The sequence below is a fragment of the Prinia subflava genome, chromosome 21 (genome assembly GCF_021018805.1).
Source record: "Prinia subflava isolate CZ2003 ecotype Zambia chromosome 21, Cam_Psub_1.2, whole genome shotgun sequence".
NCBI classification, from domain to species: Eukaryota; Metazoa; Chordata; class Aves; order Passeriformes; family Cisticolidae; genus Prinia; species Prinia subflava.
The window spans coordinates 5439435-5458050 of NC_086267.1; the positions used below are offsets into that span (position 1 = coordinate 5439435).

General features: G+C 40.6%; 1 protein-coding gene across 1 annotated transcript in view; it reads right to left on the reverse strand.

The window, feature by feature from the left end:
• The window catches only part of PRKCZ (protein kinase C zeta), a 40423-nt gene that overhangs the window by 5373 nt on the left and 16434 nt on the right, over window positions 1-18616 (reverse strand). Inside the window, exons 6-15 of the mRNA XM_063417258.1 lie at window positions 15212-15297; window positions 12328-12459; window positions 10245-10326; window positions 9992-10044; window positions 7834-8022; window positions 5345-5442; window positions 2414-2500; window positions 1643-1778; window positions 1092-1179; window positions 236-355 (exon numbers count right to left, since the gene is read on the reverse strand). Coding sequence (XP_063273328.1) covers window positions 236-355; window positions 1092-1179; window positions 1643-1778; window positions 2414-2500; window positions 5345-5442; window positions 7834-8022; window positions 9992-10044; window positions 10245-10326; window positions 12328-12459; window positions 15212-15297 — 1071 coding nt within the window. The remainder of the gene's footprint in view (window positions 1-235; window positions 356-1091; window positions 1180-1642; window positions 1779-2413; window positions 2501-5344; window positions 5443-7833; window positions 8023-9991; window positions 10045-10244; window positions 10327-12327; window positions 12460-15211; window positions 15298-18616) is intronic.

Sequence of the window (18616 nt, forward strand, 5' to 3'; positions counted from 1 at the left end):
GCTCAGGATATAGCAAAATGTGATTTTAAACAGAAATTGATTTTCTCTCAGGCCCTTCAAGAAGAGCAGGACAGATTCTGTTACAGAACTGCAGGGACAGCTTTAAAGACATTTTGCCTGTTATGGAGTTGGCACTTTGGGGTAACACTGGGGAAGGAAACCCCCCCTGTGCTGTGCCAAGTGCCCGTTCTGACTGCATCCCCCCAAAAGAACCAAGCCAAAGGCCAAAGGGTACCTTGGAAGAGGTAATCCTCAGTGTTCATGTCGGGATTGTCGGTGATGATGTCGAACGGGGAGCGCCCCGCCATCATCTCGAACATCAGCACGCCCAGCGCCCACCAGTCCACGCTGAAGCCTGCAAAGGGCACACCCCGGGCAATGCCAGCTCCCCTCTCACACACACCAGCACTGGATTGGCCTGGATTTACTGGAATCACTGACAGCATTTACACCATCGCTGCATCAGCCTGACTTTCTCAACTGGGGTGACAAATGTAGGGGAACTCAGAGGTGTCCGCAGGCAGCAAAGCCGCAGTTAAAATGTTTTCCTATAACATCATTTAATAATTTTTTTTCAGGCCAAGTGTGATTTAAAAGAAGCTGAAATGAGTGATTGGAAGAGAAAAAAAACCCTTTATTTCAGGAAAAAAATTAAACTGTACAAGTGTTGCTCTGAGCCTCACCAGAAAGACACACGGAGTGCGGAGTTTGGGGAGATAAAAGCAGCAGGGGAGAAATCCTCCTGCTTTGTTTATTCCTTCCTATTTTATACTTCTAGCAAGGTGCCCATGGATTGGAGAGTGGCATTCCCACCTCTCACCCACATTGGTCACAGGGACTGTCATTCAACCTCCCCTCTCTTGGAGAAGGAATTCCAAACAATGACAATATTTACAAAATTCAATCTCCTGTTCACATTAACGAGCGTGTGCACACTTCTGCTTTAGTATGAACGCTCAGCAAACCAGGAAAACCTCATGGTGACATACAAGCACTCAACACAGAAATGTGTAAGTCAAAAAATTAACTGTATTTGAATCAAGGTACAGCTCTATTTATTGTAACTATAAATTTGTTTATTCATGACTTACCATATTCTTCCCCTCTGAGGATCTCTGGTGCAATATAATTTGGTGTCCCACAGAAAGTGCTTGTAGTGTCACCAGGGCCCAAACCTTCCTACACACAGAAATCATTTCAAAAATTAAAAGCTGACCTCCTTTTCTGGGTATTTCTTTTAATTACATTTAAAACCCCAAGTTACTCAGGGAGTTTAAAGAGCTTCCTTTCACAAAATAAATATTCACAGTGCTCAAAATGGCCTAGGACTCCACAGCTCCTCTTCAGCAAAGGTGATTAAAACTGACCAACTACCTGTATGTAACAATATTTTGCTTACTAATTACAGATACATTTAAAAAAATCAGTTAAACAACTTAGAAGTCCTTTTCAAACAGATGTTGGGGAAAAAAACCCTTCTATTACAATTCAGTTCCAAATATGATTCTATTCAACAGCTTTTTCAGAATAAACTTCCCATTCCACAACCAAATTCCGGGCTCAGTAACACCAGTGTTAATATAAAGATGAATTTTCTTAGTGTTCCCCAGGAGAGACAGAAGAAAGGTCAGGAAAATCCTACCTTGCACATGCCATAATCTGTTAATTTGATATGACCCTCTGCATCTAAGAGAACATTGTCTAGTTTTAAATCTCTGTAGATGATGCCTCTTTCGTGTAGGAAGTTTAGAGCAATACAAATTTCAGCAGCATAAAACCTGAAATTAAGAAGGAGAAAGTTCATATTAGCATTATGATGGTACAAAAGCTGGTGAAATTTAAGTATCTGTTCTTAAAACATCGTTTTACAGGCAACTTTTATGTATCAATAGCATAAAAAACCCAAGTTATATTTATTAATAAGGACACTGACCTCTTATAAGACCATTCCCTAAATAAAAATTGAGATTTTTTTTTTTCATTCTACTAAAGAAGAAAATATTTCTTTTTTATTCCACAGATTTTTGTCTGAAAATTCCACATAGCAAGATGGAAGATCTTTATTTTCCTCTTATTCAGAGTGAGTGAGCCTTTGTGTAGTGCATGGCCATGCAAACTGGATTTTTACTCTTCTCCCACCAACACTGTATTATTTCAATATCAGAGCAAATTAGGTAGAATTTTACACATTCTATCAACAGATCAAAGAGGCATCACCTAAATATGAAGCAATAAAGAGGAGTAAATTGGAATAACTGCTACTACTGATGAACTGCTTGCTCTCTAAAAATATTCACATCCTTCAAAAAAAATAAAATTTGCATTTCTTCCTAGGCAGGACATTGTAAACTTAAGAATCAAGTGCATGAAAGCACCAGAACAGAGCAAACACGAGCCCTGTGTCAGGAAATACCTGGCGTGCTCCTCAGGGAGTTTCCTCTGCCGTTGCATGTGGAACATGAGGTCTCCCCCATTCACATACTCTATGACAAGGAACAATCTGAAATTATAGAACACAATGACTGCATTCCAAGGAAACTCTCCAGAAAAGCTGGTTTTATTCTTTCCATCTGAGCCATTCTCACTTCCACTCTTGATTCAGACTTTTAGAATTTTTATAGTTACAGAAGCTACTTAAGAGAGAAAACAGAGAGCACTTATTTGATGCACATTATGTAGGAACATTCCCTTAATTTAAATGCTACCACCTTTATCTGCATAAATGAATTAAATTAATTGTAAATTATAATTATATTAATTAAACAAGTGTGACACTGTACACAACACAGGCACCAGATGGAAGCTCTGGACTCATTTGTTCCTCTGGAGTGTTTGAAACAGGCTGCTCCAAACTAGGGAAGGATCATAGGGGACAGAAATCCAGGTGGAATTGAGCAGACAGAAGGATTTCTGTGATTTCTGATTTCATCCTTGGGAAAATGTGATCCAGGCAATGCTGCCAAGGTCAGAGAGAGCTCAGGACAGGAACACACTGAGGGAGAGCTGCTGGAAATGCAGGGAGCAGCATTTCCTCATACACCTCATTTTCCATGAGCTGAAAACTCCTTTCCACACATCCACACACTGGAAAACATTCCATTTGGAGAACACATGCTCCAGGCTCTAGCTGGTGATTTTTTTTTTTTGTTCCCTGGAAAAGGATTCTTCATTTAAAACACTTATAAAGCGTTAAAACTTAAACCAGGAAAATCAGTTGGACAAAATCCAGCTGGCAGGACTCTGAGTGGCCTCCCCACAAAAAGATAAATGCTAAACTGAAATTAAATAAGCAACAAACAAAATACATAACAATGCCATGAGTATTTGATTACAGCACTCCTGATGTTTTTTGCTTCCAGCTTTCCTATCCTATTTAGAAGCCCCCAATGTTTTATCACCATTCAGAACTTGCAATTTCAAGTTCTTTGTCAAGTCATATCCAAGTGTGTCAGCAGTGGCAGGCCCTGCTGGGTTTAGAGGGATTTGCTGAAACACCACCAGATTTGCAGGATGGAGGTTTCAGGTTGTTGCCATCCTTAGAAGACACTGATCTGGCAATTCTGGCCAAGTCCAAGGCTTATATTTTATTACAATAATGAACCAAGCATCATCAGTATCTGAAACAATCAACTGCTACATAAAGCATCAATTAGCCTCACATTTAGGTACACATTTGTGTTAAAAACTTATTCAAAACTATATTCAAGAGAAAGACCATTTTTTACAACTTTCCTCCCATTAGTACCCTTGTCACAACCTGTTCTATTACAACTCATTTTCTTTGGGCCACTTAACACAATCTGATGTTGATGAATTTATTCACTCAGAATCACTTTTGTGCTTTTCCTGCTGGATGTAAATGAGGTCATAATTATGATTTTATAACATTACAGCTATAATCGAATTGTGGATTCATGACATTATGGTTATAGCCATGGCAAATGGCTGAAGTTACCAACAAAATACTGGAGTTTCACTGCAAGAAGCAGCTGGGCTGGAAAAGCAGGACTCAAAGATACATCAGGAATACAGAAAGCTTTGATTATGTTCATTTTTTTCCTGTTTCTGCTCCTCAGCTCTGTCAGTGTAGCTGCCAAAGAGGAATGCACAGGATGCTGCTGCTGACTCAACCTTTTTCTGGGTTTCATTAATAACAAGAAATCTCCTCCTCAATCCCTTGCCCTGCCTGATCACTTGAATTTTTATATCAGGTGTACAGTTCTACTTTGGTGAAAAAGTGTCTGGGAATGTTGATTTCACTTAAAAGCCTTCCTCAACGATTTGCCAGTTGTCTAAAGGTTTATTTATTTTTTCTGACAAGTTTGTTTTGGTCAAATCCTCACTCAGTGACCTCTGGAGATCATTCTTGATTTCTTTCTCCCTGCTCCCAGACACTCCTTGGCCCATGAACCCTCAGAACACTGACACAGCTCCTTGACCTCCTTCATCTCTGTTTTCTCTGCTGGGAAGATTTCCCCTGGCTCTAACCACAGGGAGGTGAGAGTTAGAGCACTGAAGAAAAGGTACAGAACATTGCAGGCTTTGTATTTTAAAACTTGACAATACACACTGCAACAAACAGGTGATTATTCCTAAGGATAAATGACTGGATAATCCATGAAAACTCTTTAAAACTTTACACTGTAAGCAAGTTGGACAGAATGGCAATTTTCTGATTATGACACGTATGGCATGAGGCATTATAAACTGGTGCCTGTGGAAACAAAAAATATCCCAAACCACATCCCAATTCCCCAGTGACATGGAAGTTCTTGTTTTCTTCATATTCCAATTGCAAAATAAGCAGCAAATAATCCAGTTTGGATTGTGCACACAGGGACGAAGAATTAGTGTTTCTAAGTAGTTAAGAGTTAAATAAGCACTTTCTCAAAATCACACACTGCTTTGATATGTGCTAAAGGCTTTGAAGCCTCACAGGTGACAATAGCAGTGTGCAGGGAGGGGTTTATATTCTGATTAAAAGGTTCTTACTGGGCAGCCCAGCTCTGAGGCTCTCCAGGAACAGAGAACTGCTGAGAACAGTCCTGGCTCCTCAGCAGAGGGAAGCTCTGTGCTCCCCTTTCACAGGGCTGTGCTCAGGGAGGCAGGACAGCTCCTCCTCTTCCTCACTCCCCCTCTCCCTTCAGGTGTGACCCAGAACTTTCCTCCACACCCCCCTAGAGCTGACTTTGCTGCAGCAGTGAATCCCTGACAATGCTAATTCTTCCTCCCAAAAATTCCTGGCTGTGTGATGGCAGTGGTTACATTTGCTTTAGGAGAAGCAGTTCAGCACAATGAGCAAGATTCTCAAGGAAAAAAAAAAAGAATTTCAGATCTTTCTTACCGACTTGTTGTTTGAAAGCATGAATGTAAACCAACTAGGAATGGGTTACTGGATGCCTGTTCAAACACATGTTTCTCTGTCTGTACCCAATCAATATCCTGAAATAGAGTAATTGAACAATCAGAACTCCTGCTGGATAACCACTGTGGGTATTCCCAGAAAAACACCTGTGAACATCACAGTGCTGCCTTACACACGCTGTCATTGTTACATTGTTCTTCAGAAAGGCAAAGATCCCTCCAAATCTGGAGGAAATTATAAAACATTGTAATACAGTCATATAATCAGAAGTTATTTAACCATTTAAGGAAGGTCTGCACAAAATCTAAGCCATTGTTAATAACATACATCTGCAATATTTGATAAACTGCTCACACTGCTGCATGGAAATAAATTCAGTTCTTAGATAAAGGATCCCAAAGCTGCTGAAGCAGCTCATGCCAGTAACACCAGCAACGTGAATCTCCAGCTTTTAAAAGCTTCAAGTGAACTGAACTTCATCTCCTCATCTGAAATTCAAATTTAATTCAATGAAACTACCAAAACCTGCTTCGTTGGTCCAGCCAAAATCATTAAAAGCATCACGGATACCTTTAATCCTTCAGCAGGCGGAAGTCCTGAATACCCAGTGCAAAATCACATCATAAAAACCTACCACAGCTTGCATGACACTGGCACAGTGCTGCAAAATTCAGAACTGTGATAACAAAGCATTGAAGCTTTACTTCATCTAACCATGCACAATTTAAACATCACAGACAGCTGGTTTAGCAGCAGATATTCACCCCTCATGCAAAGCACTGCTCATGTGCCACCCTGCAAACACAGGACCCTGCCAATACCCCAGAACTGCAATTGTTCTAAAAATTCTCATTTACCACAGATACTCCCAGCTTCCTAACCAATCTGGAGACAATAAACACAGAAAGTGAGAAATCAGATCTTGCTCTCAGGGATGGATGCTGACACTGAAGCCTCAGAGGAAACCAAGAAGTGTCACCATCAAATTAAATTAACCTGATAGGTTTTGTGTGTGGACCCTCATGAAGATACATCACCTTGGAAGGGTAAACCTGAGTCCAGAGCAAAATCCAGAGCCAAAAATCCCATTTTGAATAAAGCACTAAATATGTCAACTTCTTCTTGGTTTAACTAAACGAGCTTCTCTTTAAGAGTCTTTAATTTAACTCTTCATTGTGTACTTGGAATTAGGATTATACCAGTGCTCCACTTAACAAAACTGAGCAGAAGCCCAGGTTTTTGATTTCCCTCCATCTCACTCCACTACCAGCCATACCCTGGAAAGCACCAGCTCATTTAAACATGCTGATACTTGCTATGTAATTGATTTTCTTTCTTTGTGGAACACTTCTAAGGTGAAATTTCCATTACTTGCAATATCTCATGCACTCACAGAATTCAGTGAATTTCCTATCAATTCCCAGAATTTCATTATACAGCCTATCTTAGAGAAAAGAAAAACCAATTATCTCTGTAATTATGAGAGCCACCATTCCAGAAAGCCTTTCCTCATCTACCTCTGGCTCTCAAACAGCTGCACAACTCATTAAACAGGACTTGGCTTGGGCTCCCACCTTCTTGGAAAAACACATGTTTAAAAAGGAAGCAGTAAATAAACCACACAACAGCCTCGTCTTGGTTCATAAAAAGAAACATCAAATAAATGAGAAAGCCAAAGGATTTTAGGAGAACTAAGCCCAGCCTCTGGAATAATGACAAAGATGACAGCCAGAGCAACTGATTGAAACTACCAACACAAAGAGCACTTAAAATAATGTTTTGATGGGTTTTGCCCAAACACCCTATTTTTAAAAAGTGTATATTATAGGAAAAAGATTTTAAAAAACCCAAAACCTTTCCCTTTTTTATTTTTAATTTTCCCCCCAAACTTGTGCATTTGAGATCTTGTATTTTAAAAAAATCTAAAGGATTTTGAAAATAATGGAGAAATGCAGCAGATTTCTGTGGCAGACAAAAACACAAGGATCTCAAATGGCAGTAGCATAATTTTTGAACTCATGGAAGAAATATTTCAGAATACTGAGTCACTTGCACATAGGCTCTGCCAACATGAGTTTAAGAACAAAGTTTCAGCTCCTTTTCTGCCACACAGATAATGCTTTTGCCTTGGAAAACAAATCTGCTTTCTTTCAAAATCAAGTGCACAAATTCCACCCCATTTATCTCCTCACTTACAGATTAGCACATCCAGGTTGGGATGTTTAATACGTGATTTTTACCAAGGCTATCAGTAATTGTTAATTGTTATTAAAATAAGGGACATTTCTCTCAGATTTCAGCCTGGTGTTTCATGCAGAGTTGACAACAAATGAGTTCAAAAGTCAGAAAAACTTCTCTGCCAGAGAAGTTGCCTGAAACACGAGCTTCTTGCTTAGTTGAATGGTTTTTGTTAAACCATAATAAGTTTTTATAGTATGTAACAGAATGCAATTAACACAGACTTTTACCTCATCATCATGGACCAGTTCTTTTTTCACTACTTTCATAGCATAGATCTGATCATTCTTTTTTAACCGAACTAGAAGAACTTTGGCATAACTTCCACGGCCGATAACTCGGATTAAATCAAAGTCCTGGAGTCCAAGCCCCTGAGAAATCTTAATTCCATCCATTCCATCAATGACTGGTTTGAGATCCTGGATAAAAAGAAACAGATGCTAGAAATGGAAGAATTTTCATAGCAAGTAACTGTTAAAGCAGAGAGATCTTTAAGCACTGGGCAGAATTTGCTGACTTTGCTTGGCACTGGCACCCAGGGCTGGATGCTGACTGGAACACATTTGTTTAGTAATGTTTGGTTTCCACTAAAAGTTACTGGTTTATTCAAGGCAGTAATTCAACTAATCATTTTCATATTCCCTGCTGGAAAGCAGAAAGCAGTGCCTTGAGAAATGAGTTTATCCAAATTCCTGAACCTCCAGCCATCAGCACTGCATCCTTTGTACAAAGTGAGGGGCATTGTTCATATTCTGACAGATAGAGCATAAATGAATAAAGGCTATCTAAAAATAAGATGAATAAGGAAACACTAGTTTGGTAATGAATATACCTGTCTTCGTATTTAGGCAACAACTGTCTGTATTCAACTCACTACAATTTTAATGAAAATTAAGATGTCTAACAGGCTCCTAGGAACACACAGAAGCAGATCTCAATTTCTCAAGTCTGAGAATTTGCAGGAAATATTCCACTAGGAAGAACGTTATTTTTAAATTCATTATTTAAAAAAGAGAAATTTTATCATCTTGGCTGTTTGCTGGAATTAGATGTGAAAACACGAGACTGAAGATGGAGCAGCTGAACTAGACAAATGCAGCAGGTACTTGGACTTTCAGGTTTTACCAATATACCCAAGGCTTTGACACACTTCTGTGGCCTATTTTTATCTGACCTCACACTCCTGTACTTGCAGACAGATCAGCATTCTGCAGAACTGTGGAAAGTGTTTATATAAAGAATCTTGATCTAGGATTGACTGCTATTAGAAGAGATTGCTCTAAGCTTAAACATTCTAGACAAAGCTCCCAGAACATCAACTCCTTTCTGTAGGGTACCTTGAATAATTTCAGAACAGCTCAAGGCAGGGTGGGACAATCAGAGCAGCTTAATTCAGGGTAGTTGAGCAAACAGCACCGACCAAATTTCAACACAAACTTCAACACAAAGCAGAAGTGAGCAGTTAAAATTCTCTGAGGTGCTTTTACTCTCTACCCTTCCCTGTCTGAATTAGAGATAAAAATCTGTAGGTACATGACTGAAAATAAGGCAGTCACCCAGGAGCAGGAGCTACTCAAGTGTGGAAGGAATGGCAGTGACAAGCATTGTAGTGGAGGCAATGGAACAAGGTGCAGCCTTGCTCAGAGGGAACATCAGACCAACTGCATCCTATTTATTTTAAACATGCCAGAAGCATTCTGAAAAGAAATGTCTTTAAGCCCTTTAGAATTGAAGCATATTCAGATTTTTCAGACTGCTCTAAAGGAATAACATTGTTGATGTGCAGAGATTGAGTCAGAACTACAAAAGACCTGAAAAAGGAGTTTAAATGTATGTTATTCTATTTGTGTTTCCACAGGAGCTGGCTATAAATGCTTAGGTATTATTTATATGAACCCTCTCAGAGAGCTGAGTAGTTAATGGATTACCAGACTGAACCAAGTTCCACAGCAATAGCCTGAGGTGACAAAGGGTGAGCACCCATTAAGGTCAGCAGAGAAGGCAATGGCAAAGCCACCATTTATTGTAAGGGCCATAAAAGCCAAAACCTCTGCTAAATCACTGTTATTCCAACAAATGGAAGTGAGAAAACAAAAATGTTAAAAGACATCTTGGATCATGAGTGGAATGACAACAGCTGAACACAGAAGAAATCTAAAAAAAAAAATCCAATAAAAAATGCTTTTAAAAAATTATCAACTTTCAGAAAAAAAAAACCACCAACAGAATTTTGAAAAGGGCAGGAAAAAGCCCAGAACAATTAATTAGCTATTTTATAAGAAGTTGAATGATTAGGTTGCACTTGATCTCAAAGATCTTTTCCAACCTTGTTCATTCTGTGATTTGGAGTACATAAATATGAATTGCAAAAGTATTTTAAGAACATACCTCAGAGTCGTCTTTAATGGTGTCATGTTTCCGGTTTGAAGGAATGTAGGGAACTGGAAAAGAAATCAAAGTAGTGCAGTTATAAAGGCCTTCATTGAAACAGTTTTAAAAATCAATGAACAGAAAGATATTTTGAAGCTTATGGCCAGTTTGCTTTAAATATTACTGGACAGTTGACCATATTTTCCACTTTTGTAAACAGGAAGAGGAAAAAATGAAGGCAAGAGGGATTCTGAAGTAACAGAGTACTCACTTCCATCAGTGTCTTCTGAAGGGAGATCAGCCTCGTCGTTTTTGTCATCTAAGCGAGGTTCCTGGGAAGGCATGACCGAATCCTGCCAAACACACAGGTCACACACACAGACCCGGCTGGGCACACGGCCCTGGAGTGCCCTGCCCCAAAATACAGCCCCACCACAACCCCACAATGAGAACTGGATCCTGTCAAACTCACACAGCCCCTGGAGTGCCCTGCCCCAAAATACAGCCCCACCACAACCCCACGTCTGCCACAATGAGAACTGGATCCTGCCAAACACACAGGTCACACACACAGACCCCGCTGGGCCCTGGAGTGCCCTGCCCCAAAATACAGCCCCACCACATCCTCCACAATGAGAACTGGATCCTGTCAAACACACACGGCCCCTGGAGTGTCCTGCCCCAAAACACAGCCCCACCACATCCTCCACAATGAGAACTGGATCCTGTCAAACACACACACGGCCCTGGAGTGCCCTGCCCCAAAACACAGCCCCACCACAACCCCACAATGAGAACTGGATCCTGTCAAACACACAGGTCACACACACAGACCCCGCTGGGCACACGGCCCTGGAGTGTCCTGCCCCAAAACACAGCCCCACCACAACCCCTCATCCTCCACAATGAGAACTGGATCCTGTCAAACACACACGGCCCCTGGAGTGTCCTGCCCCAAAACACAGCCCCACCACAACCCCACAAACTCCACAGTGAGAACTGGATCCTGTCAAACACACACACGGCCCCTGGAGTGTCCTGCCCCAAAACACAGCCCCACCACAACCCCTCATCCTCCACAATGAGAACTGGACCCTGTCAAACACACATGGCCCCTGGAGTGCCCTGCCCCAAAACACAGCCCCACCACAACCCCTCATCCTCCACAATGAGAACTGGATCCTGTCAAACACACACAGCCCCTGGAGTGCCCTGCCCCAAAATACAGCCCCACAACCCCAAATCCTCCACAGTGAGAACTGGATCCTGTCAAACACACAGGTCACACACACAAACCCCACTGGTTTTTAGTTTAGTGCCCTGCCCTAAACTACAGCTCCACCAAAACCTCACATCCTCCACAATGAGAACTGGATTTTGGAGACTGTGTGTCCAAATATTAACATTTTGTAATGCAGGATAAAACCAGCCTACCAAAACTTAAATGCTACATGAGCCCTTCTCTGCAGCTACAACAAATGCTTGGCTGCATTCTAAAAGTAAGACTGGTGTATTTTACAGCCAAGTTCAAACTTTTATTCTACCTAAAGACCTCTGAGTGTTTCACATGGAACTACAACCAAGTAAACATTTCAGCATGTATTACACACTCCACTTAGAGCACTGGCATATTCCTTTCCTGCTTAATAAAAACATTGTTGCTCATTATGCATAAATTAGTGGAGATCACAATAACAGATATTTTATATTGCATTTGGACTCTGGGCTCATCCCCAAGACAAGCAGCACTATTCCAGGAAGTACAGCAGCATGCAGAAATTAATTGGCAAAGAATTGGTAATGTCAAGTGGCAAGTCACATACAATACCAGCAAAGAAAAACACTGGGTTTAGTTTTGAGTCACAAAAAACATGATGCAAGCACCAGTGAGATACTGGGGATGAATACAGGAAAGGGCTAAAATTCAGATACACAGATGTTTAAATGTTTGATGTTTAAAGCCTAGGAAAGACACCAGCATTGGCACTGGAATGAGGGTCATGGAGAGGAAGAGAACAGTACTGGAGAAACTGAGATGGCAAGAACAGGCAAGCAATAAGCCTTTCTGAAAAGTGCAGAAATGATATCAGTGCCTTAGTTTTGAAAACATTCCCACAGGCTAGAAGGAATAACTTCTGAGGTCAGTGTCTAACAGAGAAGTCAAATTCAAGCTTGAGCACACTGAAGTCACATTAAGCTCTCTTTCTCACAATCCAAGGGTTTGTCCCTTGCAGAAACTGAAACCCAAACACTCCCAAGTGTTACAAATCCCCAGCCACGCCCATTTCATTACTCAGGACTCATCTGAGCACGCCAGAGCAGCACCCCTCAGCCTGGCCACCCCGCACACTCACCATATGCCTTTTGCAGGTCAGTGGGACAAGGATGTGACAGCGTTTATGGACCAGCAGCTTGCAGTTGATACACTTGTAGCCTTGCCTTGCGAGCCCCCATATCCTTTCACTGCACTGGCCACAGTACGCTCTCTGCAAGCCACAATGAACATCATCAATTCCAGGAGCTGCAATGAGCAGCTCTCCAGCAGCAAGAGCCCATCCCAGACACCTAACAGATGTTCAGGAATTATTTTAGAATATCCAGATTACAATAATAGCTGAAGGTTACACTTCACACCCAGAATTGAGGGGTTTTTAAATGAATGTTAGGAAAACAAATACCTCGAGCATATGGAAGACATTACAGTGTGGCATTAGCAAATCATTTTTAGAGAATAAGTCTATTTAGAATCTCAGGTTTTGACAGAGGTCACCCAAACAAAACTGCCAGAAGTTTGTACTACACAATTATGTATGAAAAGCACCCAAACAGACTGTGTTGGAGAACACTGGCACAAAATGTTAAGCAGACAATGTATAAAAAGTGTTCTACATCTACACCTATAAATTTTAACAGTGGTAGAAACTTTGCATAATTAAAACTCATTAATTGTGTCTGATAATAAGCCTCTGTGTTGGACTGTGCGTCGAAAATCCATGGTGTTTTTACATATGTAACAGAAAAGCATGTTAAGTGAGTTAAATCAAAATGAGGGTAGATGAAGAAGCCAGACATCCTGCTGCTGACTTTAACAGGAGAGGGTTTAAAATCATTTTGCTCCAATGTATGTTGCTATGGTCACTTCATCCACTCTGCCCAAAGTGCCAAACAACAATTTGAGGTCCTTACACACCCAAAAGTCACCCAGGCCCAGTGATCCCTCCTCACACTGCCAAGGTAAAGCTCACTCATTATCCCTGGCTGCAATGCTGTCAGTAATTCCTGCAGCAGGCTGAGGCACTGCCCATCACCCTGCAGCTGCACAGGAGCCCTGCTGCTCCCACCCAGCTCGGGCACAACTCCCAGAGCTCCGTCCCAAAACCACAAGGGCCGTCTGTTCCCCCAGGCACTGCCCTCACCCTGCGGTCACTCACAGCTCTGAGTCACACACACTGCTGCCCAAAACTCTCCAGCTCCTGAAAACCCCTGCTACGTTTGTGTCACCAAAACTGAAAAGAATGGAGCATTTCTTCAAACAAGCATTTTTATATTGCTCTTGTTGTATGTAGAAAATAAGACTCAATTCCGTCCCCCTCATCTGTGCAGCCAGTGCTCCTCGATCAGGAGAAACCCAAACTGCACTGCCCGAGGAAAGAAAAGCAACCCAAAAACTGCCTGATGAGAGGGAGCCTGGGACATCTATTGCCACCTCTCCCAAAATTCCTGGCCCACCAGACTTCCTTCAGTAGACTTTTATAGGTTTTGCAGCAGTAGTAGTGAGACTAAATAAAATCTGTCAGGCCCTGGAAGTAGAGACAGATCCCAAATTCCATCAGAAATTCAGGTAACCCTTTCATACCTCTCTGTAACACAGGCAGTCAAAGCCATGTCAGAGAGTTGACCTTTATGTTATGTTCAACAAGATTAAAGTTTAAATTTTTGCATGTGTTCATTTATCTGAATGATCTGAAAAAGCTGCAAAAGGTTACTTTGAAACAGGAATGAATTCTTAAGGCAATACTCCAGTCTTAAAAATTCCATCAACACCAAAACTTGATATTGAATTCAGTAATATAGACAGGACCATTATTTCTCATTAATTTATCCATTTTCATGTCCCATTTTACAGTTTATGGCAGCTTGCTTACTAACTTCAGTTGGATGTGATTTGTGTTCTGGCTCTGTGTGATGTCATTTGTATGCAGGTATAAAAGCAGTTTTGTTTAGGATTGTGACATCCTAATGTGGGCATCTTAATGAGATATCAAAATCTCTGTGTATATTCGTTATTTACTTCATTGCAATTAAAGCATCATTATAACATTAGGATTATTAATGTGGCAGTATTCATTCATAGTATTTCAAAGGAAATATGTTTTTATGTAGCAAATAAACATAAAAAGTATACTTTAAGGCTCTAAGTTTAAAAGTTGAATTCCTGTAGCATGATACAAATTCATGTGATAATTCATATAGATGATATTTTTAATATATTTAGTGATAAAATGCTGAGTTTTAGGGGGCTTTTCCTTCTTTCAGTGCATTTTTGAGGTGGCAAACTTTTGAAAAAACTCTTATTTCAATTTTTAGAAAGAATGTCTCTGCTGAATGAAAGAGTTAACTCTTGTGAGTGCACTCAGTTTTGTGTGGAATTCCCCCAAGTACATTTGTATATATGCTGCAATGCTTAGGCATAATGAGATAAGTGAAGGAGTGTCTCAGCCTTAAAGCCACATTCACTTGCTTATGTGGATTAAATCAGGCTCTCAAAACGCAGCTGCATTCTAGCTCAATACAAAAATCTTTTTTAAATTCTTAAATTGTGTAGTACCCCAGATTCTAAACAGTTAAAGCTCACACCAGCAGCTGTAACTTTTACAGATGGCAAAGTGTTCTGAAGGTAAAAGATTCTGCTAACGAGCAAACAAAATCACAGAGCGAGTGATGAGGGGAGAAGTTGCTCCAACGATGTATCAGCTTAAACAGTTACAAACCCAGCATTTTAGAGACTTTAAAAATAAATAACTTCCACCAATCCTGTACTAACTCAAATTCAAACCCTGCCAAGTTTTTCCTGCTCGTTATGACTCAAATAACACCGCAGAGACAGAAATGTCACATCAACAAGCATCCTGCTTTTCCTTTCTTTTCCAGCACTCCAAGACAGAAAAAGCACAGGCTGAGGCAAACAATGAGCACAGAACATGAGCAAACCCCAACGTTTCATGCAACAGTACTCACTCTGTTAAAACGTTTGGCTTGAAACAAATGCCCATTCACTCGGTACAGCTTCCTCCATCTTCGGGCTCCCCGGCGGTAGATGGATTCTAGGGAAGGAACCAGAAAGGTGTAAGGCAGCAGCATGGAAGCACCACATACAGCAGGGGAAGCAAGTTGTGACTCAGAACAATCTTGCTTTCCTAAATATCAACGCACAGCCACAATCCCTGGGGATTTGGATTTTTTTTAAGGCGGCCGTGAGTGAGGGCTGGGGCAGGATGTGCTCTGAGCGCTGCCTCTCCCTTCCCTGCAGCCCTGTCTCTTTTCCTCACATGATCATAATCCCGTTACAGTCGCTGCCGGGGCTCAGGTGAGAGGGACAGAGGAGTTAAAGGAGCAGCTCCTCGGGGAAATGGCTGCTGCTGCTCTTGCCCCTTCCACGGACACGCACCGAGGAGGGCTGGTACCGATAGCGGGAGACGTGTCTGGTACTGATAACACCTCACACATGCAGCATTCAACATGCTGTAAGTCTGCAGCCTTATGTTATTGGACTTCATTTTTACCTCAACATTAATATTTCTTTTGTTTGGGCAGGTCAAGTACAGGTGATGATTATTTTTAATGTATTCTAAACATAACAAGAAATCATTTAATCTGTTTAAGTCAAACCCAGCATCTACTCTGAGTTACTTCTGTTGTCGCTGTTTACACGCAGGTGAGAAGTTTCTGGGTGAATGGCTAATTAGAGTCTGATAATTAATATTAATTGTTGTGCCACAAGGGTAAGGGTGCCACAGCCAAGCCCTGCACACCACCAGGGTCAGCAGCTGCCCACAGCTGGTACAGGTGGCACTGTGGTACAGGGAGAGATAAACACTCTGACAGACTTGATTTATAATTATTTTGTCAGAAATAAGCAGACTGTACATTTATAATCCTCAGGCATTAATGCAACAGCATCTTACATTTTCATCTTTAGTGTTACTTTCAAGTTTCAAACATTCACACTTATCAAGGATTAAGACTTTTTTTAATAGAAAAACACAGAGACATTTTCTGTGTCAAATGATAATGCAAGTAGTAAAAAGTTTCTTTGTCAAGAAATTATTTTAACATTACATTGAGCAAGCCAAAACTCTCAGGCTACTGACACGCAATGTGTGAACACTGGCTGCAATACTGGGTCTGATTTTAGATCCTCTATTTTTGTCCTTCCAAAGGAAGCACTGAAGTTTCTGTGATTCCACATATCTACAGTGCCAAATCCCCAAACATTCATACCTACTCTATTTGCATGTGCAAATGTTTACTGTGCAAGCATTTGAAACAGATACTGCACTATTCAATTAATTGTTACCAATTTGGAAAAAGAAAACCAACAGCTTCTCAAAGCAGCCAAAGGACTGCACAGCAAAAGTGGCAAAGATACATCCACTGGAGCAGAGATGTAGACTGGATATGGCCTTTTGACTCAAACAACTCTTCAAAAACTGCCACATATCAACTTTAAAGCAAACTTTCTCAAGTGCAAAGAAAATTAAAATGAGAACCTAGCAAAATTACTGCAAAGCTTTTAACTAAAATATGCTCAAAACCCAAACACTAATGGAAAACCCTTCCACCATTTCTAGGATGACTTTTCACCAAGAAGAAAAAATCTCCCCAAGGATTCTTTTTTTTCCAAAATAGTTAATTAATTCATTAGACAAAGCACCATATGGAGGCAACGTAATACATCTGTGATCTGAACATTAGCTTATCACTGACATGAAGAATATTAAGTGAATGATAAGTTAACGAACAGCTTGCACTGATGAAGTCTGTAAATAGAGGAGCAAGTCACCTCCCTAATTAATGATAAATATTAAATCAAAGGCAGGGGTTTATATCATGTAAATGTGAGGCAACAGTCTAACAAAAACTGAGCTTAATATAGACTAGCTTTAAAAAGTAGGAACCCCTACAATTTATCCCCAGGGCTGCTGTGGTTCAGTGCAGGGGCTGAGGAAAATCAATCCCTATTCCCTGGCTCCAAAAGGGGCCAAGGTAAAAAAATGAGAAAACAGCAATCCCTGCAAGACACACCTTTATAGCACACGTTCTATTATTACTACACATTAGGATTAAATTCCTAAGACAGAATAAAACACTCTTGTTCACTGAGGATCTAAAACTGGGACAAGTGGCTAATGCACCACATGGTTGTGCTGCCAGAGACCTCAACCCCTACAAAACCGAGCAGGCAGGAACCTTCTGAAAGGGAACATCCTTCCCAGAAATTCCCCCAAGGATAATGCCAGGCTATAAAAAGCAGTTGGGGTTTTCAAGATCATTGTTATTTTGAAGCATTATTAGCTACAAGTCCCAGCCAGAGCTCTACCAGATCAAAGAAAACACCTTGAACGATAATCAGAGTTCTAAAATGGCAGTTAAGTGCATACCTTGAGTTAAGAAACAATTTCTTGTCATTGCTGTGTGAACAAAGCTCTCATCTGACTTTGCATCTTATCCCTTCACATGACAAAATGAACCCAAACAACATTTTCAGGGACAGGTTTCTAGAACACTTTAGAATAAAACAAGGAATGGATTTCATGATTTCTGATAACCAAGAACTAAACCAAGTTTTTACAGGATTGATCCCAGCTACCTAGAGGAGGAATGCCACCACCAAAGTCTGACTATTTAATTACTGAGCTTAATGGAAAGGGCTATTTTTTAATTTATTTCACAGTACACATCAGTTAACTCATTAAGGAGTTCAAGCTGGCTGCTTGCAGGCTGAAGGAGATGATATACCCCTAATTAAACAAAGCAATCTTTTCTTGATGATTAATATTAAACACAAGACATTGCCTAACAAAAAATAAATTCTTTCAAACTCTCATTTTGTATCTGAAAAGGTTTAGAGAAAAAAAATATATATGGCTATAAATGGACAAGCAATGTCTACTGTTCAATGTTCCAAATGAACTTATCTACAGAAGATATTCCCAATTCCATCATGAGGTCTGCAGAACTTCCCAGAGAGGATGAGAACTTTGCCTTGAAAAATGTAACTTGGAAAAGCAGGGAAGAATAGAAGGAGGCACAATTACTTCTCAAATGACAACACAGTTGGTTTACACCAATGAAGGGCAGTAAGATGGCCACAAAAATGATTCCCCCTTCATTTGGATTTCCAATTGCAATTCCAAAGTCAGCTATTATGTGACCCAGCTCTAATGAAATCTGCTCCTATCCTGAGCACAGAGGTAATTTGCTATTGCTGCAAATCACTTCTCAGAGATTAATACAACTTGTTTACAGGCCAATTACCCAGCCTGCCAGCTGGACACTACCAGAATGCCCAGTTTTTGTTTTGTTCTTTTAATGTTGTGCTGAGCACACAAGTGAGCATTCTTTCAAAACCAACTCATGAAT